The sequence below is a fragment of the Euphorbia lathyris genome, chromosome 5 (genome assembly GCF_963576675.1).
Source record: "Euphorbia lathyris chromosome 5, ddEupLath1.1, whole genome shotgun sequence".
Taxonomy (NCBI): domain Eukaryota; kingdom Viridiplantae; phylum Streptophyta; class Magnoliopsida; order Malpighiales; family Euphorbiaceae; genus Euphorbia; species Euphorbia lathyris.
In genome coordinates this window covers 15,434,542-15,460,787 of record NC_088914.1, presented here as the reverse complement: position 1 = coordinate 15,460,787, position 26,246 = coordinate 15,434,542, and the positions used below count along the sequence as shown (strand labels likewise).

The following is a 26,246-nucleotide window of genomic DNA, read 5'->3' as shown; positions in this document are numbered from 1 at the left end:
TTTTATGACTTTCCAAAAATACCTTTAGAAGTTTCTTAGTCTTTTTCTAATAACTTTTATTTCGCAAATTCGCAATATGCTAATTCGCATACTGCACAATATGCGAAGTGAGATGTAACGAGTGGAGAATCGAACCTCAAATCTGTCAAGCAAAGGTTCAACGCCTTACCACTCGGACCAACCCTCATTAGCATTTTGTAATCTTTATTATACTATATAAATATGTTATGTAATTAAAAATAGAATTTTAATAATAAAGGGATCTATCAACTGTATTTTTCTTAAGTATTATATTATATTACAGTATATTATTATTATTATTATTATTATTATTATGCTACTGTAATGATTAGGTGGAGTTTGGAAAAGAACAAAACTGGACACATACACCATCGTTTTCGCTAACCTCTACAAACTTTGAATTTCTTTTTCCTTTTATCCTAATTTCCTCCTTAACTTTTTATTCCGGCCATTTCTTTAAACGAAAATTATACTATTATACTATTAAATTTCTTATTTTATAAGGAAGATTTTAAGATTACTATTACTATTTTTCCGATCGAAAAGTGTGGTGACCAACGAAAAAGTGTTAGATCCTGACCTTGTAGACCAAATGATACGCAGACAATGGTATTAGGCTTTTACTTCTTTACATGATTTGGGTTCACACAAGCAAATTGATGAGGTTAAATCAGCTTTGCATAAAGCATTTAGCATTAAAGATCTTGGTAATACTAAAAAATTTCTTGGTGTAGAACTGCACAAGTCTGCTAATGGTATTTTGTTGTCCCAGAGCGAATAAACGCATTTTTGTTCTACGTCTCCAAACTATATATCCTCGTCTAATTCTGGTCATTGAATACACGAAACTTTGATGAATAACTAATTGATTTCTTTTCTTTCAGTTATTCTTTTCCCCCTTTATCTATAATAACAAAACGGATTTTTCCAGTGTATAAAATAAAAATTCCAACGGCTTTTGCTACTATAACCTTCCCAACCACGATTTTTTTTTTGAGCCATTTCATCTTGAAATAAGAAACTTTATTGATATTAGGTCTCAAACACAAACAAAAATAGAATAAAAAAAAACAGTAAATAGAAATAGATAAATAGTGAGTTCCATCGTTTTTAGGGTTACTTCTTAAATGGTGAGGTCTTCTCTATACACTGGAGTCCCCCTCCTGAATTTAATCATTTAATCAATGCTATTGTTAACGTGTACAGTTCACATTCTTTTGCTCTATCCATGAATTATCCAGTAATAGGTCTTTCACAAGGAGATCTATCTATCATAGTAACGGTATTTAATTATGACGATTAGCTAATTCATTGATCCTGTTAGTCTGCTCTTGCAAAAGTAGGGGCATAAACTTTCGGCCTTTTAACTTTTAATTTAATAAGATTTTCCCTGCTTAATGGATAATCAATTGTTACCAATGGGAAATTCTTTCGTGTTTTAAATTGAAAATTGAGGTGATTGAATTTGCACCAATGAAACCATAAATTTGATACACAATAGACGAATATGATAGATCTTTTTTTAGATAATGAGGGGGACTCTTCTATTCTATCCTATTCATCCGTGCTGACACAGATAGTGGAAAAAAATTTCCTTTCTTTTGTCCAAGTTCATGATCTAAACAAGTCGCGCATACACCCTAGTACATGTTCCTCGGCGCTGAGGACATCCCCCAAAAGCGGGAGATTTGGTAACATAATAGTTGGCATCTTGAATCGTATGCATAATGGGCTGGTTTAGATTGATCGTAACCGTATGGTTATGAATTTTTTCTATATTCATATTCTATTACTATTAATTAGATAAATAATAGAATATAAATAATAAAATATGGAATATTTGAAACAAATAAATAATAGAATATTAAATTGAAATTTCGATAATAAAAAGATATCAAATCGCGATTTGCATGAAATTCCTTCTATTTCTTATGCAACTGCTACAAGATCAACAATTCCATGAGCTTGGGCTTCTGTTGCTGACATAAAAACATCTCTTTCCATGTCTTCGGATACAACCCATAAGGGTTTTCCCGTTCTTTGTGCATAAATCCTTGTGAGGATTTCACGCAGTTTCAGCAGTACATCATTGACTTATTGGTTGATGCTGGTTTAGAAAATGCAACCGTCCATGTCCAAGTGGAGTTCAATTGGATAAACGAGATATTGATTCATCATTGTCAGATGAAATTGATAAATGCAGAAGAATCATTGGCAGGCTTTTGTATTTGGGCTTCACTCGTCCTGACACACAAATGCATTGAAATGTAGCAGTTCATGTTCTAAAGTAAGGGTACTAAGCAGTTGGGATTATTTTATCCAATTGAGAATGATATTTCTCTCACTGCTTATTGTGACTCAGATTGAGGTCGTTGTGAGATCATAAGACGCCCAGTTACTGGTTATTGCATTTTGATTAGCAGAAGTCTAATTTCGTGGAAGTCTAAGAAGCAATCAACAGCAAGTAAGTCATCACCCTCTGCTGAATAACGAGCCATGACTACTACAACATGTGAACTCAAATGGTTAAGTTACTTGTTACATGAGTTCTAGATTAAAGTTTCACTGCCTATTTCAGTTTTCATGAAAAGGTGAAGCATATTGACATTGACTGCCATATTGTGAGAGAGCATCTACAGCAAGGATTTAAATCTACTCCTTTTGTTCCAACACATAAAGAACTAGCAGATTTATTAACCAAGAATGTTTCGGGTGCTCAAATGCATTAAGCTTTATCCAAGTTAGGTTTGTTGAATTATGCACACCCAACTTGAGGGGCGGGTGTTGAGATAGGTTAAAGATTAGTTACTGTCCTTGTAACAGTTGCCAGCTAAACAACTATTAGTAACTTTAACTTTACTATTTTACTGATGTGTAATTCTTTTTCTTCCCTAATTACTATATATGTAGCAGCCTTTCATCTTTAATAAAACTAATTCAGTTTCATATCATTTTTCCTACTCTCTAAATTAGTTTATAAAATCATCATTTTTTACAAAGGAAAACGTATGACGAAGTTTAGATTGTGATGTGTATGACCGAAACGTTTATGCCAAAACAGCATTATTCTTAGGAACATCTATATGATGAGTCTGTAAAGCTGATTCAGATTTGAATTTTCGCAACAGATCTCGATGAAAAGATGATGCTGTTGGCTTGTAGAGCCCGTCTTGTAACAGTTTGCTAACTGATAACAACTTAAACTGGCACAAATAACAAAGCTGTCTGTTCCCTTTCAGGGGCGGAGCCAGGACCTATTGGTCGGGAGGCTAGACCGTGGACGAAAAAAAAAATTAAAGGCTACTTCAACATATTCATAAAAAAACGAACAATATAATAAACAAATTATATCATAAAATGAGAGTAAAAAGTATTTGTGTACTTACCGTACGAAGAATTCGCACTTTCAGGTTATGTTTCTTTCAAAACGAAATTTTCCTTTCTTTTAGCGTTTAAGGTACTGATCTGTTAAAAAAATAAACTTAATTTTGATCAAAATAAAATAAAACAAAAAATTAATCAAAAATAAAATAAAACAAAGACATATGAAAAGAATAATTAATTGGGTTGTTCAAAGTCATTGTATGGGTAAATGATATCATTGGTGTAATTGTCAAAGTCATTGTATGGGTTTTGTATGGGGTTTTTTTGTATTTGTCCAAGATATGGACATTGGAATTCTTATTTAAGTAGATGTTATTTTGAGATGTAAGGTATGAGTGAAATAATAGAAGAGTTGAGTGCTCAATTGGAGAGTTTTTTGTGCATAATTATTATCATCCAAATTACAAAAATATTTCTTCAAAATTACAATTTCATCCTTCATAAATTATAATTTTAGTCCCTCTACTTCAACAAAGTGGTATCAGAGCCATATTACGAAAGTCAGTCTTCTGCCAAATAGACCCTATAAAAAATGTCAGACGGTCTCAAACTTCCTTATCAATACCCTCGGCTCACAAAAACCAATTATTCAAATTGGTGTATTCGAATGAAGGCGTTACTCGGATGTCAAGATGTCTGGGATATTGTTGAAAAAGGCTATGTAGTCCCAGGCAACGAGGCAGCGTTGTCACAGACAGAAAAAGATACTCTGCAGAAAAATCGCAAAAGCGATCAAAAGGCGCTTACTCTCATCCATCAAGGTTTGGATGAATTAATGTTCGAGAAAGTAGCCGAAGCTACCACCGCCAAACAAGCATGGGAAATCCTACGAGTCTCTCTTCAAGGGGAGGAAAAAGTTAAAAAAGTTCGTTTACAGATGCTGAGAGGAGAATTTGAGATGATGAGGATGAAAGAGACGGAGGCCATTAGTGATTACTCATCCCGAGTAAAATCTGTCGTAAATCAGATGCGGCAGTATGGAGAAAAAATTGAAGAGTCCAGAATTATTGAAAAAATTCTGCGATCACTACTACCAAAATTTGATTACGTAGTGGTGGCTATGGAGGAGTCTAGAGACATCAGTGAAATTTCAGTTGACGAAGTTGTAGGGTCATTACAAGCACGCGAGGAGCGGTTTGAGAAACGAAGAGAAGATTCCGCAGAACAAGTCTTAGCAACGAAGACTGTGTTTAAAAATTGCGAAAGTAGTCAGTCCGGCAGAGGACACGGAAGAGGTCGAGGAGGAAATGGTAGAGGACGAGGACGTGGCAGAAGTCAAGGCAGAAATGAAAACGGCAATAACAACAATGACAGAAGCACTCAATTCTCTAGAGGAAGAGGAAGGGGCCGAGGACGTGGTCAAGGAAGAGGAAACTGGAGGCCGAATGAAGGATGTGACAAGTCCAACATTCAATGTTACAATTGGTCTAAGTACGGTCACTATGCGGTGGAATGTTAGAGTCCGCCTAAGGAGGTAGAGGAGACTGCCAATAATATTCAAGATGAGGAAGTAACTGGCACAGTGTTACTTACCTACGAAGGTGAAGAAAATCGCGAAAATAATATATGGTATCTTGACAATGCGGCAAGTAACCATATGTGTGGTGACAAAAAGATGTTCGTGGAGCTCTATGAATCCGTTCGTGGTAAGTTGTATTTGGAGATTCCTCTAAGGTTCCTATTACAGGCAAAGGAACCATTCTTATTCGGCTCAAAAATGGCGCTCACCAGTTTATTGATAATGTTTATTATGTTCCCAACATGAAAAGCAATATTTTGAGTTTGGGACAATTACTGGAGAAAAATTATGAAGTTCACATGGTGGATCGAAAACTACTCCTGTTGAATGAGAAAAAGGAGTTGATTGCACGAGTACCAATGGCGAAAAACAGAATGTTCACAATTAACATTCAGACAGACATGGCTAAATGTTTGAAAGCTTGTGTGCAAAGTCCCCTCTGGCTTTGGCATCTACGGTATGGACATCTCAATTTTGGAGGACTGAAGCTGTTGGGACAGAAGCAGATGGTAAACGGATTGCCTCAAATTGACCAGCCTCATCAACTGTGTGAAGGATGTCTTGTTGGAAAACAATTCAGAACCAGTTTTCCAAAGGAGTCCATGTCAAGAGCAAATGCGCCACTTGATCTAGTTCACACAGACGTGTGTGGACCGATCACTCCACAGTCTCTTGGTAAAAATAAATATTTTCTACTTTTCATTGATGATTATAGTAGAAAAACTTGGGTGTATTTTTTGAAGGAAAAAACAGAAGTTTTTGAGACATTTAAAAAATTCAAAGTCCAAGTGGAGAAAGAAAGTGGTCATTTTATTAAGGCACTGAGATCAGATAGAGGCGGTGAATACATGTCCATCTCTTTCAAGCAATTTTGTGAACAACATGGAATCCGTCATTTCCTTTCAGTCCCCAGATCACCTCAACAAAATGGCGTAGTAGAAAGAAAGAACAGAACGGTGCTCAACATGGTGAGGAGCATGTTAAAAAGCAAAAATTTACCGAAGGAGTTATGGGCCGAAGCAGTGGACTGTACTGTCTACCTGTTGAACAGATCGCCAACTGTCAGTGTTTGGGATCAAACTCCACAAGAAGCATGGAGCGGAATAAAACCCAGTATTTCTCATTTGCGTGTTTTTGGCAGTGTTGCTCATGTCCATGTACCTGATGAAGAACGCAAGAAGCTAGATGATAAAAGTAAGAAATATTTGTTTGTGGGTTATTCAGAACATTCCAAAGGGTACAAAATGTTCGATCCTCAGACACAGAAAATCGTCATCAGTAGAGATGTCACTATTGATGAAGAAGCAGTTTGGGACTGGACCAGTGAAAAAGAAAACAGCTACAGTTTTTATCCTTTCATGGATGAAGACAATGATAAAAAAGAACCAACCACAGTCGCAGCCACAACACCAGCAACCAGTTCGACATCAGCAAGCTCATCCAGTTCGAGTTCGTCCTTGAGTGATGAAAACAGTTCAGATGAACATCCGCCTGGAAAGCCTAAAAAATTCATACCTATTAAAGATCTCTATGATGTAACAAGAAACCTCGATGATGAATTAACTCTTTATTGTCATTTTGTTAATGATGAACCAACAGATCCAGAAGAAGCAATGAAAGATGAAAAATGGAGACAAGCCATGGAAGAGGAGATTCATTCGATCGAGAAAAATAAAACATGGGAGCTGACATCACTTCCGGCCGGTCAAAAACCCATTGGAGTTAAATGGGTGTTCAAAGCAAAGAAAGATGCAAACGGTGAAATTGTCCGGCATAAAGCAAGATTGGTGGCGAAAGGGTTCAGTCAACGACCCGGAATTGACTATAATGAAGTTTTTGCTCCTGTTGCCAGAATGGAGAGTATCAGACTGGTAATTTCTGTAGCTGCTCAACACGGGTGGAGAATCCATCAAATGGATGTGAAATCCGCATTTCTCAATGGATATCTGGAAGAGGAAATTTATATCCAGCAACCACCTGGGTATGTTGTGAAAGGTCAAGAAAATAAAGTGCTAAAATTGAAAAAGGCACTTTATGGTCTTAAGCAAGCACCACGAGCCTGGAATAGTCGCATTGACAAATATTTTCAAGAAAATGGATTTGTCAAATGCCCACATGAATATGCCCTGTATGCAAAGGTGAAAAATGGAGATATGTTACTTGTTTGTTTGTATGTGGATGATCTCATTTTTACAGGGAACAATCCTAAGATGTTTGAAGAGTTCAAGAAGACAATGGCTCGTGAGTTCGAGATGACTGACATTGGTCTAATGTCATAGTATCTTGGCATTGAAGTGAAGCAGAATGACGATGGAATTTTTATTTCTCAAAGTGGTTTTGCAAAGGAGATCTTACAGAAGTTCAAGATGGAAAATTGTAATTCCGTCAGCACGCCAGTCGAATGTGGAATCAAGTTGACAAAAGATGAAGGTGGAGACAGAGTCAACCTGACATTATTCCGAAGCTTGGTCGGAAGTCTCAGATACTTGACATGTACGAGACCTGATATTCTCTATGCAGTCGGCTTAGTAAGTCGATACATGGAAGCACCAACGGTGTCACATTGGAATGCAGCAAAAAGAATTCTCCGTTACGTGAAAGGTACAACTAATTTGGGATTACTTTATTCAAAAACTGACGATTTCAAATTAGTTGGATACTGTGATAGTGATTGGGCCGGTGACAAGGATGGCCGAAAAAGTACAACTGGTTTTGTATTTTTTCTGGGTAATACTGCATTTACATGGAGTTCGAAGAAACAGGCGATTGTGACGTTGTCCACCTGCGAAGCTGAATATGTTGGTGCAACATCATGTGTGTGTCATGCGATTTGGCTTCGGAAATTGCTAGAAGAATTTCAGATGACTGAAAATGATCCGACGGAGATTTTTATTGATAATAAATCTGCATTGGCATTAGCGAAAAATCCAGTGTTTCATGATCGAAGTAAGCACATTGATACGAGATATCATTTTATTCGGGAGTGCATTGAGCAAAAGGAGGTGAAGCTGAAGTACGTGAAAACTCAAGATCAAATTGCAGATATTTTCACGAAGCCGCTAAAGCACGACGTGTTCAGTCAGTTGAGAGCCTGGTTGGGAGTCACAGAAAATTAAGTTTAAAGGGGCATGTTAAAAAAATAAACTTAATTTTGATCAAAATAAAATAAAACAAAAAATTAATCAAAAATAAAATAAAACAAAGACATATGAAAAGAATAATTAATTGGGTTGTTCAAAGTCATTGTATGGGTAAATGATATCATTGGTGTAATTGTCAAAGTCATTGTATGGGTTTTGTATGGGGTTTTTTTGTATTTGTCCAAGATATGGACATTGGAATTCTTATTTAAGTAGATGTTATTTTGAGATGTAAGGTATGAGTGAAATAATAGAAGAGTTGAGTGCTCAATTGGAGAGTTTTTTGTGCATAATTATTATCATCCAAATTACAAAAATATTTCTTCAAAATTACAATTTCATCCTTCATAAATTATAATTTTAGTCCCTCTACTTCAACATGATCATATATCTACGCCATGACATGAATTAGAGAAAGCACAAAAATTGCAGAAGAAGAAGAAGAGAAAAGAATGAAGTTCATTGATCAGCAAAAACATATGAATTACAACAAAAGTAAAACAGAAAACTAAAAAATTTCCACATCATCAAAACCAACATCAACTAAATATGTTCCTGTCAATGTTGATGAGGAGGAAATGATCTGCTGCAACAGTGTGTAGAGATGAACATTTCTACACTTTTCCAGCAAAAATCATTTCTCCACATCATTAATTACTGAAGATGCTTTACAGGAACAAGGATGAGAGGTGTCTTTTTAGTGGTAGTAAGACTAACACCAGGTTTCTCTTCCATGTTGATGTCTTCTTTCCTCATTCCCTCCGGCAATTTCCAATCAAACAAGTATAAAATGTTTGCAAGCACGTATTCAATTGTTATTTTCGCCATATTTATCGCTGGACAGATTCTTCTGCCAGCCCCAAATGGCAAGAGCTCGAAATTCTGTCCTTTATAATCAATAGAACTATCAGCAAATCTTTCAGGATAAAACTTCTCCGGTTCCTTCCAGTATTTCGGATCTCGTCCGATTGCCCAGGCATTCACTTGGATCATTGTCTTCGGATCGATATCGTAGCCATTGATTTTACAGTGAGAAATGGTTTCTCTTGGCAACAGAAGAGGGGCAGCAGGGTGCATTCTATAAGTTTCTTTTATTACCATTTTCATATATTCAAGCTTGTCAAGGTCACTTTCGCTTACTTTTCCTTTATTTCCGACATGGTTTCTAACTTCATCTTGTGCTTTCTCTAACACTCTTGGATTCCTGACAAGCTCGGCCACTGCCCAATTCAAAGTAATTGCAGCAGTATCTGTGCCAGCTAGGAATAAATTCTGATGGACAAATATTTGGAGAATGAATGAAGAAAATTAAGAGTTATTTCTGAGTGATAAATGGAAATTAAGTTAGTAAACATACCATGAGGACTCCTTTAAAGTGATTGTTAGTGAAGTCAGCAGTTCCAAGTTGAGCTTGCTCTTCCTTTACTCGTAGTAGAACATCGATAATGTCATCATGCTCCTTTTGCCATCCAGGTTTAAGGTGATCATCAATTGCATATTCCAAGAAACTATCTAATTCATGAAACACTCTTTCGGTCCTGGCATGATGACCGGTTATCCAGTCTATGATACATCCAGCAAATGGGAACAATTCAGCCTTGGAGAAACTTCCTGCCACAGCCATAGCCTCGTCAACCACATGATGGAATCTGTCTCTGTCCAAGTTAGTCTCTCGATAATCAATCCCCAAAGACATCCTATACGTGATCTTCGCAGTAAGAGCAAACAACTTATCAGTAAGATCAACCGGAGTTTCAGCAGTGGATGAGATTGAATTGATGAGCAATTCAACTTCTTCTTCTCTAATAAACCGAAAAGATTGGACCCTCTTAAGACTAAAGAGCTCTAAAACCATCAGTTTCTTCATGTGTCTCCAATGATCACCGTATGGTGTTAAAGCCACATCAAAGAAATTGTAAGAAAGTCTGGCAGCCCCGGTTAAACAAGGTCTGCTGCAACAAGCAAGATCATGAACTTTTAAGACATCTCTTGCAGCCTCAGCAGAGGAGACAACAATAACCGGGATCTGACTGAGTCGAAGGAGCATGACAGGGCCATATTTCTTAGAAAGCTGCCAATAAGATTGATGAACCAATTGGCTAAGTTGGTGCAAATTGCCTAAAATTGGAAGCCTGGAAGGGCCTGGAGGTAGTTTCTTGTTGTGTTTATTCTTTTTAAAGATGAGATATAGAGGCAGGAGTAGAAGAAGAGAAAGCCAGACAAATGTAGTATAAGGATCCATTTGATTTTGTGGTTTGCATCTTTGGATTGATGTTTAGGTTTATAGGTTTATGATTTTGTGGTAATAAATTCAATAGATTGATACTTTGATTATATTGGATTTGGTTTATAGGTTCATAGGTAAGGAAGTTGCCAAAAAAGAGTATTATATTGGATTTGGTTGCCTGATTGATACTTTGAAGATTTCTACACACAGGACTTAGATTTTCCTGCATTTTCTTCTAGAAAATCTATTATGATATCAGTCCATTCCACTTTATAACAACGAGATAATCTTCTTTATTTATGTTTGAGGTTCCTTGACCAGCTGCTGATTGGTTAAATATTCAAAACAGCTGCTGATTGCTGTTTGATTACTTTTTGAATCAGCAGCAAAACACTGCTTTTCTATAATGCATTTGCCGTTGGTTTCTTTTTTTTCCCTTAAATACCCTTTCAAATTCAAGGTAAACATCCTCTGTGCATCACTAACATTGATGTTCTATTTCATTTTTTATTATTTCTTTGTTGTATTTGATTTGAGTTTTTTTTTTTTACTTTTTGGTATATATTTTGTGTTTCTGTTGTAAGTATCATTCAACCAAGGGATAAACTTTTCCTTCTTTTCTTGTAATTGTTAATTTCTGTTTTTTTTTTTAATTTAAGCAAAAAAAAAACATAATTAAATCCCTGAACTTTGATTGTTTTAAGGATTAAGTCTCTCATCATTTATTTTTCCATATTAAGCCATTGATCATTGATTTTATTATGAATTAGATCCTTATTTAACTTTTTTGTCAAGTTTGGACTGTATAAATCGTTAGGACGGTTCAGCTTGTATAAGAATTCCTTGACCGTGAGAGATAAAAAATTAAAAACTAAAACGAAATTATAGAAATTAATTTCCAGTATATTTTTCCAAACTCGATTTTCTCCTCTCCCATTTTGTGATTTTCAACATTAGATGTACCAAATCGATCTTTTCATCTCTCAATTCGACGGAAAAGTTAAATAATGGTCAAATCCATAACAAATAAATGATCAATAGCTCAATGTGGAAAAATAATTAATCAGGAGTTTGATTCTTAAAACATGTAAATCTTCGGGGGCTAAATTATGTTTATTTTGCTTTTATTTGCTTTCCAAAAGGTAAAACAATTTATGAGCACTCTATTAAGATGTTTTGGCCACCCAATTTGGGTTGAGAATGATTAATGTTTCTCCAAAAACATCAGTAGTAAGCAGTAAGCGTAGATTCGTTATTCGATTCGCGAGTGTTTATGAATAAGAAATAAATGTAATTTAAATTATTTGTTTATTAATTTTAGAATTAGATTTAATATATTGATTTGAAATATCTCTATGTTAGTCATTTTATATACTAACAGTAACTGTTGATTATAATTTTACAAAACACTAATAATCAAATAGCAAACAGTAACTATAACCAGCAAACAGCAATAGTAATAGTAAACAGTAATCAGCAACAGCTAAACCAAACAGACCCTAAGTGTTAAAGCGCATAAAGTTTAATACTTTTTTTATCAGAATTTCATTTTTAATGTCTTTTAATCTATTATGTAAATTATATATGTAACATCCTTGAAAAATAAATAAATAAATAAATAAAAAGTGAAGTGGGGCTAGGATGTTGAAAATAATAAAAATAATATATAGAAACTTGAATGATAGTAAAAAACGTAGAAAAATGGGATGTTAAATTGGAGGCTGGTTAGAGGCTTGTTTGCTACTAAAAAAATATTTAATAAAAAATAATAATAATATAATAATAAATAAACAAATATATATATATATATATATATATATATATATATATATATGGGGTTGGTTTTAATGGTGAGCACTAAATTATCTCTATGGGTGGTGAGCGATTAATATCCATTGGATCAAGATCTAATGGTCCATAATTTAAGTTGGCATTTAATATTAAAAAGGTTTTACCTACTGACATGTCGGTTGTAATTTAAAACCTTGTGCATTTTAAAAACCGAATTCTCTCTCATCAATTAATATCATCTTCTCTTTCTCTTTCCAAATCAATGCATAACGTTGAATTGTGCAACCAAAGGAATACGATTTCTCTCTCATGGCAGCCATTGACGACGCTAAATCAACCTCAGGCAGACTTTTTTCGACCGGAATCAATCTCAGGCAGTGTCAAAATGATCGGAATTAATCTCAGGCAGTCTCAAAGTGATCAGAATTAATCTCAGGCAGCCTCTATTCGATCAGAACTAATCTTAGTTTTAGATTAACCGTTTACCACTCTATTTCAATCCTCATTGATAAATAAATGGATTGAAAATGCAATGTAAAAAAATATTGTTTCGATATCATATTAGAGAATATACATAAGAGGTTGTCTTATTATCAATCAAATATGAAGCATAGCCGAAATTCCAGTCATCTGTGTCATTTAGATATGAGTAAATATTTGTGATAAGTAAACAATGTAAAACAAAAAAAAATGATGTATTATAATTTGGTGTTACCTTTTAGCGTATAGAATATATTGTCAAACGAAGATGTCTTCTTATGTGTTAAATACTACAAAGAAGATGTCTTCTATGGAATAATTCATATATACAAACTGTTATAAATTTGTGTTTAACACAGCCTGTCGAAATTGACACAACCAAATGATAATTAAACAAACATAAATTTGTAACACAGATTGATCGCCGAAACAATTGTTTTCACACAGTATGCCAAAAATATCTATTTACTGTTTGTCAAAATATATATTTACATTTGACAAAGTATTTTTTGCCATCTTCCATATGCCATAACATAATCTATAGCTTGTTGCAGTTTAGCCATCCGCCCATCATCCTCTCGAATGGGATCTTGACCGATTCGTTCCCTCTGGATGAATTCTACAACGTGTTGTGCGCGTGATAGTCTTTCCAAATAGGTTACAAAACCTCCATTTGGCTCTGCAAATTGCATTATTTTAGTTAGATGAATATTTTGGTAAATAAAGTACATAGATATTGACAGGAAGCTTTACCTAGATAATTGTCCAATCTGTTCTTTGAATCAAATGTTGTGGGGTAGATGAAATTGTTTGGCTACAGAATCTAACAAATGAAATTATAATGCATCATAATACATGGTAATTGTAATAAAGATGGTACACTTACAGAATTCAGTAATGACTTGTATGGTGAATCATCTATCAACACAGTATTTGAAGCATTGAATTGTGGATAGCTATCCCAAACATGCTTCAAATCTTTAAACATTATACATTTTTTATTAAGGGGGCCAAATGTGACATTTGTTACAACACAATGCTCTTGACCCTGAAAATCAAACAGTGTAGTAAACTATTATATAGGAAAACTGAATATTTCAATAGTTGATATTGGAACGGAAAAGAATCCTAAAAGTTGGAAACAATTGTCTAACCCAAACAAACAACATTTGAACTTCATCAGCCAATGACATTCTAATTTTTGGAAGAATCTTGTCAATGTTTTTCCTGGAAAACACATAAGAAGACACTATAATTATAAAGTATTCAATGAACTTAAGAAGAATGTAAAAAGAGGATCAAATGTTTAGAATTCAATGAACCTTATAAGAATGTGAAAAATACCTCATCTTTGATGACCAAATTGCAACCGTAAAATTATCAAAACAGAATTTCATGAATGGAGTGATATGTGGGCGATGGCGACCGGTTCGCGAGCATATAAGTACCCCATTCAAGTCTAAAATCAGAAGCTTCTTCATTGGACAAGAGGGTGTCGGTAGTTCAGCTTCAACGTAAGTTAACAACTCCAGAACATTGCTGTCATCATCAACTTTTTCCTCCATTGTTTTCTCCTTTTCTGGCTGCTCCACCGTCCGGAATACAATCTCATACTCATCCTCCTCTTCTTCGTCAGACTCTTCGGGTCTTGGCTCATCAGTCTCTAACGTATCCTCTGAACCCTCCATCTCCACACCACCCATCCCAACATCTTCATCTTCAAAATCAAAACGATGTTGTTAACATAATTAAATCCCTGAACTTTGATTGTTTTAAGGATTAAGTCTCTCATCATTTATTTTTCCATATTAAGCCATTGATCATTGATTTTATTATGAATTAGATCCTTATTTAACTTTTTTGTCAAGTTTGGACTGTATAAATCGTTAGGACGGTTCAGCTTGTATAAGAATTCCTTGACCGTGAGAGATAAAAAATTAAAAACTAAAACGAAATTATAGAAATTAATTTCCAGTATATTTTTCCAAACTCGATTTTCTCCTCTCCCATTTTGTGATTTTCAACATTAGATGTACCAAATCGATCTTTTCATCTCTCAATTCGACGGAAAAGTTAAATAATGGTCAAATCCATAACAAATAAATGATCAATAGCTCAATGTGGAAAAATAATTAATCAGGAGTTTGATTCTTAAAACATGTAAATCTTCGGGGGCTAAATTATGTTTATTTTGCTTTTATTTGCTTTCCAAAAGGTAAAACAATTTATGAGCACTCTATTAAGATGTTTTGGCCACCCAATTTGGGTTGAGAATGATTAATGTTTCTCCAAAAACATCAGTAGTAAGCAGTAAGCGTAGATTCGTTATTCGATTCGCGAGTGTTTATGAATAAGAAATAAATGTAATTTAAATTATTTGTTTATTAATTTTAGAATTAGATTTAATATATTGATTTGAAATATCTCTATGTTAGTCATTTTATATACTAACAGTAACTGTTGATTATAATTTTACAAAACACTAATAATCAAATAGCAAACAGTAACTATAACCAGCAAACAGCAATAGTAATAGTAAACAGTAATCAGCAACAGCTAAACCAAACAGACCCTAAGTGTTAAAGCGCATAAAGTTTAATACTTTTTTTATCAGAATTTCATTTTTAATGTCTTTTAATCTATTATGTAAATTATATATGTAACATCCTTGAAAAATAAATAAATAAATAAATAAAAAGTGAAGTGGGGCTAGGATGTTGAAAATAATAAAAATAATATATAGAAACTTGAATGATAGTAAAAAACGTGAAAAATGGGATGTTAAATTGGAGGCTAGTTAGAGGCTTGTTTGCTACTAAAAAAATATTTAATAAAAAATAATAATAATATAATAATAAATAAACAAATATATATATATATATATATATATATATATATATGGGGTTGGTTTTAATGGTGAGCACTAAATTATCTCTATGGGTGGTGAGCGATTAATATCCATTGGATCAAGATCTAATGGTCCATAATTTAAGTTGGCATTTAATATTAAAAAGGTTTTACCTACTGACATGTCGGTTGTAATTTAAAACCTTGTGCATTTTAAAAACCGAATTCTCTCTCATCAATTAATATCATCTTCTCTTTCTCTTTCCAAATCAATGCATAACGTTGAATTGTGCAACCAAAGGAATACGATTTCTCTCTCATGGCAGCCATTGACGACGCTAAATCAACCTCAGGCAGACTTTTTTCGACCGGAATCAATCTCAGGCAGTGTCAAAATGATCGGAATTAATCTCAGGCAGTCTCAAAGTGATCAGAATTAATCTCAGGCAGCCTCTATTCGATCAGAACTAATCTTAGTTTTAGATTAACCGTTTACCACTCTATTTCAATCCTCATTGATAAATAAATGGATTGAAAATGCAATGTAAAAAAATATTGTTTCGATATCATATTAGAGAATATACATAAGAGGTTGTCTTATTATCAATCAAATATGAAGCATAGCCGAAATTCCAGTCATCTGTGTCATTTAGATATGAGTAAATATTTGTGATAAGTAAACAATGTAAAACAAAAAAAAATGATGTATTATAATTTGGTGTTACCTTTTAGCGTATAGAATATATTGTCAAACGAAGATGTCTTCTTATGTGTTAAATACTACAAAGAAGATGTCTTCTATGGAATAATTCATATATACAAACTGTTATAAATTTGTGTTTAACACAGCCTGTCGAAATTGACACAACCAAATGATAATTAAACAAACATAAATTTGTAACACAGATTGATCGCCGAAACAATTGTTTTCACACAGTATGCCAAAAATATCTATTTACTGTTTGTCAAAATATATATTTACATTTGACAAAGTATTTTTTGCCATCTTCCATATGCCATAACATAATCTATAGCTTGTTGCAGTTTAGCCATCCGCCCATCATCCTCTTGAATGGGATCTTGACCGATTCGTTCCCTCTGGATGAATTCTACAACGTGTTGTGCGCGTGATAGTCTTTCCAAATAGGTTACAAAACCTCCATTTGGCTCTGCAAATTGCATTATTTTAGTTAGATGAATATTTTGGTAAATAAAGTACATAGATATTGACAGGAAGCTTTACCTAGATAATTGTCCAATCTGTTCTTTGAATCAAATGTTGTGGGGTAGATGAAATTGTTTGGCTACAGAATCTAACAAATGAAATTATAATGCATCATAATACATGGTAATTGTAATAAAGATGGTACACTTACAGAATTCAGTAATGACTTGTATGGTGAATCATCTATCAACACAGTATTTGAAGCATTGAATTGTGGATAGCTATCCCAAACATGCTTCAAATCTTTAAACATTATACATTTTTTATTAAGGGGGCCAAATGTGACATTTGTTACAACACAATGCTCTTGACCCTGAAAATCAAACAGTGTAGTAAACTATTATATAGGAAAACTGAATATTTCAATAGTTGATATTGGAACGGAAAAGAATCCTAAAAGTTGGAAACAATTGTCTAACCCAAACAAACAACATTTGAACTTCATCAGCCAATGACATTCTAATTTTTGGAAGAATCTTGTCAATGTTTTTCCTGGAAAACACATAAGAAGACACTATAATTATAAAGTATTCAATGAACTTAAGAAGAATGTAAAAAGAGGATCAAATGTTTAGAATTCAATGAACCTTATAAGAATGTGAAAAATACCTCATCTTTGATGACCAAATTGCAACCGTAAAATTATCAAAACAGAATTTCATGAATGGAGTGATATGTGGGCGATGGCGACCGGTTCGCGAGCATATAAGTACCCCATTCAAGTCTAAAATCAGAAGCTTCTTCATTGGACAAGAGGGTGTCGGTAGTTCAGCTTCAACGTAAGTTAACAACTCCAGAACATTGCTGTCATCATCAACTTTTTCCTCCATTGTTTTCTCCTTTTCTGGCTGCTCCACCGTCCGGAATACAATCTCATACTCATCCTCCTCTTCTTCGTCAGACTCTTCGGGTCTTGGCTCATCAGTCTCTAACGTATCCTCTGAACCCTCCATCTCCACACCACCCATCCCAACATCTTCATCTTCAAAATCAAAACGATCCATCCCAACATCTAGACTTTCTATGTCATCATCCACAGGCCCATCACCTTCCAGCTCAACCTCAACATCCTCTCCGTCATTCCCCACGTTCCTTAAATATGTTTTTTTTATCAAACACAATTTCATCTTCAGCTCTGACAAATTTGGAAAGGATCCAACCTCTATTACTCGTCATAGTTGCCATACTTAACAAGTATAGAGCATCCATGAGATTTGTATTGACTGACCGGTTATCCCTCACAGTCACAGGAACATTGTAATGTTCAAAGACTACCGTCAAAAGATTACCATAAGGTAGATGGATTTTCCTTTGACGGTCTTTCTTAACCGCTCTGAACCTGTTCAGTATGTGATAGATAATCTGTTGAGCAAAATTCATCTGTTTCCCCTTTAACAGATGCCACAAAATAATCCTTTCGGCTAATGAGCATTTTTCCCTGCTACCATACTTAGGTAGCAGTGTCTTTATAACCACTTGATGTAAAAATCGGGCACGAGCCGTCATGTTTGTCGTGGCAAGGGGTAAACCAGACTCGTGTAAGACTTCGTTTATGAAATGGGTATCATTATACCCCTCCCATTCTATTTTTTTATCAGCTGGGTTTTTAATTCAAAACCCATCCTCAACCAAAGGCATATCAAAAAGTTCATTTAACAAAGCAATGTCTATTTTGATCTTAACATTTTTGACACTTGAAGATATCTCTGTGCCCTTATTATTCCTATGAAGGTTTTTATAGAATTCCTTAACTAATTCATCATATGTATTGACTTTAAGAGTCAACAGTTTCCTCAATTTTAAATCCTCAATGTAAGGAGAAACATCAAAATCGATTTTTTTTTTACGGATTCAATATCAACGGGCATACCTTTGAGCATAGGCATACTATCCAGCTTCGCCACTCTATCCCTGGTACTAGATGTTCCGGCATTGCAAGTTCTACGCCTTTTTACAGCCTTCTTCTTCCTCTTAGGTTGCAATGTCTGCTTCCCCTTGCTTTCTGAACCAGTTGTACTCTGTCTTTTCTTAGCCATTGGAGCTTGAAATTGGAGCTTGAAATTTGAAGCTTTAGAAAGTAAGGATGAAAAGAAAATCTGTGTAGTGGAAAGGAAAAATCGATGCCGTCGGTGATGAAGTTAGGTTTCGGTCTTGGGAATTTCTCGAGGATTTTGATCGGAAAGAATGGCGTTCCTATTTCTCCAGGATTAAACCAACCCCATATAACACGTGTTATCATTTAATTCGAGAGAAGTATCACTAAGACGGTCTACTGTAGTGGTAAGTTTGGTGCTCTAAACAAGCCAACCCGTGTTCGACCCTAATGTCGCGCTCTTTTTTTTTATTTTTCGCAGATTATTCTATAAACACGTTAAAAGATATTAATTATCAATCACATCAGTAATTGTTCATAGATCAACTGGTTAGCAACTATCGTAAGAGTGTCATTTGGTCCTGTGTTCGAAACTGGCCAGTGGTATTTTTTTTAATTGGTTTTAAAAATTATTTTAAATGCATTTTTAAAAAAAAATAACAATCAGAAGACGTCTTCTTATATGTACTTATTTAGAATGCATCCAAATTAGCTACTACTTGAAAATTATCACTTTTAATCGTTCAAATTGGGTATTTATATTCAAATTATTTTGTTAATTAATTAAACATCTTGTTTATATATAGTTTATTTTAATGCATTAATTTATAATTCATTCAACTCAGGTATTACTTGCAAATTATAGTTTGATATTAAATGTATTTTTTTTTATGAATTAATATTCGGTATTATATGAATGGTTAATTTTTTGTAAAAATTAGCAACTGTAGACACCGAGTCGGAGGACCTGTGACGAAAACCCACTATAAACGGCCAAGTCGGTTGATTCCATTACTTAGAAAACTTAAAAATACACAAAAAGCCCGGAGAGCCGTCACTTGAAAGTCCCGCTAACAAATTCGGCGTCTCCTGAGTAAGGTCGGGCATGTTCACTGTTACGATAGTGAGCGATAAGGCCCCGGAGGCCGAGCGTCGGCCGGTGAGCGACGAATGATGCTCCCAGCAGCGATCGTCGCTCCGTGAACCGCGGTGTGCGGCATGTCGGGCGTCCGTCTGGCGTGCCGAGCGTCGGACGTCGCCCGTCGGAGAGGGGGCGTCACCCGTCGAGCGTCGGGCATGGTCCGACGCACTGTCAGCGTCGCTCGGCCGTTCGGCGACCGCCCGGCCGTGTCGGGCATCGCCTGGCAGTCGTCGGATGATGTCCGACGACGTCGGGCGGACGCCCAACGGTCGTCGGGCGAACGCCCAACGGTCGTCGGGCGAACGCCCAACGTGAGTTGGGTGATCGCCCAACTCAAGTTGGGCGTTCGCCCAACCTGTTTTGGGCGTCGCCCAACTCCCGTCGGGCGATGCCCAAAACCTTTTTGGGATCTGTGCCTATAAAAGGCATGGATCCCCATGCATTTGAGGAAAAAGAAGGGAGGGATTTTTGGAGAGCTTCTCACTCTAAACATTTTTAGAGAGAGACAGTTAATTTTTTTTGGAGAAAACATTTTTTTTCCTAAAAAAAATTCAAATTTCCTAAAAGTTAAATATTTTACCAAAACACCAAAAACACCGAAAAATCACGATTCGTGGAATCAACCGACTTCAGCTGTCGATACCGATCTTGAGGTATTATCCGAGGACTAGACTAGTTTTATTTATTTCCTTTATTTATTTATTTTATTTACTTATTTTATTTATTTAGGTGATAGTTTTATTTATTTAGTTAGTTATTTATTTATCACGTTTTATTTAACATTCCGTATTTATTTAATTTTCATCTCGTATTAAATAAACGTTTGGATTTGTTTTGAAATAAAAACCTCGTTTAACATCCCAATACGAATCGTGATCCGATTCAAAGGTGGTTCAGGATTAAAAAAGTTGTAATTATAAGTTTTGAAAATATTTCTAAATAACGTTTTAAAATAAAACATCGTTTTAGGAGTCTCCGTTTTAGAATATGATCCAATTTGGGTAGTTCGAAAGTCCAAAACGATAGAATAGATCTAATCTAAAGGGTTTTAACAAATCTGGAAAGTATAGGGACTGCTGTTGATATTCTGCCAATTCTGTCAGTAACAGCAGATTAGCGACGGATTTTCCGTCAGTAATCTTCTGGAATCCGAAAATTGCACTTTTTACTCCCTTTTCTTATTTCTTTTTGATATTTAAGCTTATATATATATATATAGTAAATTGACTAAACTCATTTGGAGAATACGTAGCTATTAATTAGGTGTTATATATTTATTCATCTTGCATTTAAACTTAGTGTATATTAACTTAGTTTTGAAAAGTAGGATATGTGTATATAAGTATATATTTTGGTCTATTTAAGTGGTTTTAGCTATTATTTAGGGTGGGATATTCTCTATATATTCATTAAACTATTTTGAGATTAGAATTATTTTCTTTTTCTTACAAATTTATATAGTGTTCATTATTTTTACATAGTTGTAATTAGGATAAAAATATATTATATTTATTACTTCTCATTTTTATTATTATATATATATACTTAAAAATGTAATATAGTATCTTTTATCCATTTTTCTTTAAATCTATAAGTATATCCTTATTTTAGCTAAAAATGTATATATATATGTACAGTTGCGTTCACATGGACCCTGATGATCACGTAAATTTGGTCATTCACCGTTAGATCTAGATGGATTAAAATTCTAAGGTGGAGATTCAAAACATTCTAAGGCTTATATTTAATCCGTCTAGATCTAACGGTGAATGACCAAATTTACGTGGTCATCAGGGTCCATGTGAACGCAACTGTATATATGTATATGTTCTTTTTTGTTCTTACTCTTTTGACATTTAGGTGTTTATGTTTCAAATTGGTTTCATTTGGTGGATTTTGGTTCATTATTGAGATTATGCTTAAGTAAGTCATAAATTGAGTGAAGAAGGGAAAATAATCCATAAAAATGAGTTTCCAACTTGATTATTTAAACTAACGGTTTTTAGAGGTTCCAAATGTAAATAAAAGGTTTTTGATTCTTTACCACTTTCAATGGATTTCCAAAATATCACGTTTTAAAACCTTAATTCGTTCCAACGGCGGATTAAGCGAACCTTGTAATTAAAACCGTCTTTTAATTGTAAATAATAGAGTTTTGAATCGTTTTCCTTTCCGAAATGATTTTGTACAAAAATAAATAGACTTGTATGCTTAATCATGTTTTTTGTTAAAGCTTCTCATCTCACGTTTTCAAACGTTCGAGTCGTTCCAACGGCGATTCGAGTCGATATCATGAAAATTAATAGGATTTTGAAACGTACCTAAATCGTTCCAACGACGATTAAGGTACGAACCATGTAAATAAACTCGTTTTTTGGGGGAATGAGATTAGCTTCGAGTTAGTGTATAGTTTAAAGCATAAAATCACACTGTGAATAAATCAATTCTTTCTTCTCCCTCTCTCTCCTATGTACTTTAAATTTATGCAAAATGGGTGATTCTTTACTAAAATGGCTCTCAAATAACATGCTCAAAACGGTTTTCAAAGCGAGAAAGAAAAGGTTTCAAATGAATTTTAAACTTAAAGAAATATGCGATTAGTCCGTTATCGCCTAACACGCTAAGTAGAAGGCCGGTGGTTCATAATCGGGCGATGTCGGGGTGCCTAGTAGCCTTTCTCTGGAAAGGAGCTAGCCTTCTCGGCTCGTACCTAAGTTTCCCGAACCCACACCGGTCTCCCGCAAGGGATCGGTGTTCATTTTCCCATTCGTGGGTGGCGACTCTTCCATACTCCGAGCTCTGGCCCTGCCGAGCAGCTTGATTCCGCGATTGGTTGCTTTCGGCGCCAATCACAACATCTGTCGTCAACGGTGTCCACCCCCCGGTCCGTCCGGGCGAGGCCGCGGCACCTACAAGTGGCGACTCTGTTGGGGAAGCGAGAAATTTGATTCCGGAAGGTGTGTATTAAGCCCTTAACGGGGACGGATTGTATTATTTCTTTTCGTATGAATTCATAAGCATTATTGCAAACCTTTTGGGTAATTTCTGCGAAACCTCTAACGAGAGTCGATTCGTCGCTCGAAAGAGGCTAGTGTAAGTTCCCCCTTACAGTAAAGCGCCAAAGGGTCCCCATCCATTCGTTAGGGGCGAATTTGTGCAGTCCTGTGAGGTCCCGCGATCAGCCGTGTCAGCATATAGTAGCTTTAGAAGTTGCCATAGGATTACCTATTACCATTTTTTATGTGATGAATGAATCAGTTCGTGTTTTCAAATTGCCATGATACGTGTCTAAATCCTAAAATATGTAAAGGAAATGAAACGATGCGTTAATATATACTCTTAAACCGATATATAAACTACCCCAAAGCATCGAAACGATTCGAACTAAAGACGACTTAGTCATCTCATATGAATGAACTTGTGCGACCCGTCTGGTCCCTTTCCGTGTCCCAAAGAAGGCACATGTTCAGGAAATATGTTGTGATGTAAGCACGTATTAGTACAAATCGGCTTGGTATTAAGGATAGTTATATCTCGATTCAAAAGACTATATTAACGATAGCCGTTACTCACATTCTTTAAATACGTTGGGATAAAGCGAGATTATGACAAAACGAAAACGAAGAACATTTCTGCTTTGAACGACCCCGTTGTAACGTAAAGAGTTTCATAAATGTGGCCCGTCCCTTCTGAATAAAAAAAGAACTCTTACATTACACCTTGTGTTGTTCTTAAGAGAAATGGATGTATCCGCAAAAGTGACTAAAGAAAATAAAAAAAAATGAAACCGACCAAGATCATTCCGTATCTACGATATATGTCAATCCCGAGAGTAGTTAAAGAAAATGAACCAATGCTGTTGAATACGTGCCTCGAACGAGTATATATGCCGCTTAACATCACGAAGCCGAACTAAGAAACTGCATGATTGCACCATATGGACGAGACTGTGGGTTTGACTAATGGCTCGATCATTTCGACCGTTACCAAAACTACAAGAAATATGGCCCGACATGCGGTTTGCTTAACTCGTGCCTAAATGAAAAAGAACGGTAATATCCCTGCTTCGAATAAGCATGCGATTCAACGAAACGTTGATTTTCTATAACCACGCTAGGATGATATATCCCGTAAATTGGAAGAAATAAAAAACTTGTTGCTGGCCAAAAGATTACCGTGCGCTCAAATAAGACTCGCCGTCTTCTCACGTAGCCAAAATGAGCAAACGGATTCTTGACGCTAAAAACAAACACGTTACGCGATGAGTCCGTTCCCTAAAATAAATCCAAAAAAAGTGATTTCATCACTAAACGAACACGTGGTTACGTCTCTCGATAGATCCAAAAGATCCTGTCATAATCCAAAAATTAAGACACGAACCCACGCGAATAAAAGGGAACGAGTCATTGTCAATAACGAACGATTGAACCAGAAGAATAACTCGTACCGCGTCTAAATCCGAGATACGCTCAAAAGGGAATCAAAACCCGAACTAATGCGTCTCGCGACATAACAAAAGACGAGCTATTCGAAAGGACAATCCATTTGGTCGATATCTTAGTCACTGAACGTTGATATGTCAAAACGAACTGTATTGTCTGATGGATGATTTACTTTTCCGCAATAATCGACGGCATCACGTGTCCCTTGGACTGCAATGTGAGCCCCAAACCAAAATCCTAGGAAAGAGACTTGGACCATCGAGTGTGTGGAGGAATAAGGGGGAAGAGAGATGTTGTGATACATGTATTTAGACTAACGTTTGTTCTTCTTATCTTATATATCCGTAAGTAAATAAATGCACACACCACGAATCATGCATATAAAATCATGCATACATACTAATGGATGCCGTTCACGCAGACTTCATCATTAAGCGGTTGTGGTTTCGCGAGAGTAACCGGCTAGTCAGGCAGTTTGATCAGCTACAGATTGACAGTTCTGAATCGACAGTTGTGGCTTCTAAATCATCTTCGTCCGAGTATACTCAGTCTTCACCCAGTATGTCTGCGATCGACGAAAAGGTGGCCGAATTGGAGAACTCTGTGAACAACATTAATGATCAGTTAGCCACAATTTTGGCCCAGCTAGCTGAGCTGGCGTTGAAGGATAACAAGAGTGGTAGTAAGCGCGCTGAGAATGAGGTGAACACTGGTCCCCGCTTCGGGAATGAGGATGACTATCAGGATTACATCCAGAAACAGCTTGAGAAGGAAAAAGCTAAGGAAGAGGAATGGAAGCAGCACATCACTCAGGAGGTGCAGGATCTGCGTGGGGGAAGCTCCGGGAGTCAGGACTTTTATAACTTGAAGAACTGTTTATCGGAAACTGCTTTGCCTTTGAAATTCTGACTCCCTGACATGAAGAAGTTCGATGGAACTGGGGATCCTACCGCTCACATGAATCAGTATGTTGCTGTGATGAAACATATGATCTTGACTGAGGAACAAGTTCTTGGACTGTTCAATACTTACCTGGAGGGGGCTGCCCTCGTGTGGTTTCATGCGTTGCCGTTGGTGACAAAGAGAGATTGGAAGGAGTTGGCGAAGTCATTCATCGCTCAATATAGTTTCAACACTATGCTTGAGGTTACGCTGAAAGAGCTGGAGAGCACTAAGCAGCAAACTGGTGAGTCTTTGTCCGATTTTGTAAGGAGGTGGAGAGCCAAGGCGGAAGTTATGAAGCAGAAGCCGCTTGAGCAGGATCAGATCCGAATGGTAATTGGCAACACTTTGCCGTACATTAAGAATGAGCTGCGGTATATGCCTTTTACCGATTTCAATAAGATTTATAGTTGTGCCTTGACAGTAGAGGGGGATGGTGAGCCGAAGAAAGCTTATACCAAGTGGACGAAGTCTGGATATAGTGCCGGAGGGCCAAGCGCGAGTACAGAATCTACTGCGGTGAAAGTGCTTGAACTTAATGCTATCGAGAAAAGGCAGTTTGCCAAGTTTGATCAGACCTACGCAAAAGTTTTTGAACGGTTGCAGAAAAAGGGATTGTTGAAAGCCCTCACTCCTTATAATAAAGCACCACCTACTCCGCAGATACAAGCTAGGGGGTACTGCGAGTTCCACAGTAATTATGGGCACAATATTGAGAACTGTGAGAGGTTGAAGCATGAGATCCAAGATTTGATTGAGGAGAAGAAGATAGCTGATCCTTCATCGGCGAACCCTTCCACTAGGCGTAATCCGTTGCCTAACCATAGGGTGAGCATGATTGGGTCTGGGCTCGAAGAGAGTTTGGTGATGGAATCCTTCAGGGCGAACGAAGAGGAGTTGTTGGACTCCGATGAGCAGAGTAATGTGGGAAATGGTTTATATGTATCCTTTTTGGGCGAGGAGCAGGAGGATGAACCGATGGATGAAGGAATAGACGGCGGAGCACCGTATGATGAAGATAGTGTCGAAGAGACCGGGGAAGGGTCGTCTCGAACCATTGTGCCAGAGTTGAGTTTATTCAGTGGAGTGGAGAATCCCGATGTGCACCTGCGCGAGTATATGCATGATATGTTTGTTGAATCCTTTGGAGTGGACGAGGTTGCTCAGTGGTTCCACCATTCGTTAATAGACGAGCCTTTGAGGTGGTTCCACTC

At 36.1% G+C, this 26,246-nt stretch overlaps 1 protein-coding gene across 1 annotated transcript; it reads right to left on the bottom strand.

The window, feature by feature from the left end:
* Positions 1–8,537: 8,537 nt before the first annotated feature.
* Positions 8,538–10,336, bottom strand: LOC136230619 (cytochrome P450 71B34-like). Its single transcript, XM_066019747.1, has 2 exons — positions 9,422–10,336; positions 8,538–9,336 (listed from the first exon to the last, which is right to left on the bottom strand). Exons 1-2 carry the CDS (start codon positions 10,304–10,306, stop codon positions 8,719–8,721), a joined length of 1,503 nt encoding a protein of 500 aa, XP_065875819.1. The 5' UTR covers positions 10,307–10,336; the 3' UTR covers positions 8,538–8,718.
* Positions 10,337–26,246: the final 15,910 nt, after the last annotated feature.

What these genes read in the sequence shown, in the direction of transcription:
- LOC136230619 (XM_066019747.1), bottom strand. Translation starts at nt 10,306, where the DNA reads ATGGATCCTTATACTACATTTGTCTGGCTTTCTCTTCTTCTACTCCTG. An exon ending in ACTTTAAAGGAGTCCTCATG is followed by an intron (nt 9,337 to 9,421) that starts GTATGTTTACTA and finishes TTTGTCCATCAG; the next exon opens with AATTTATTCCTAGCTGGCAC.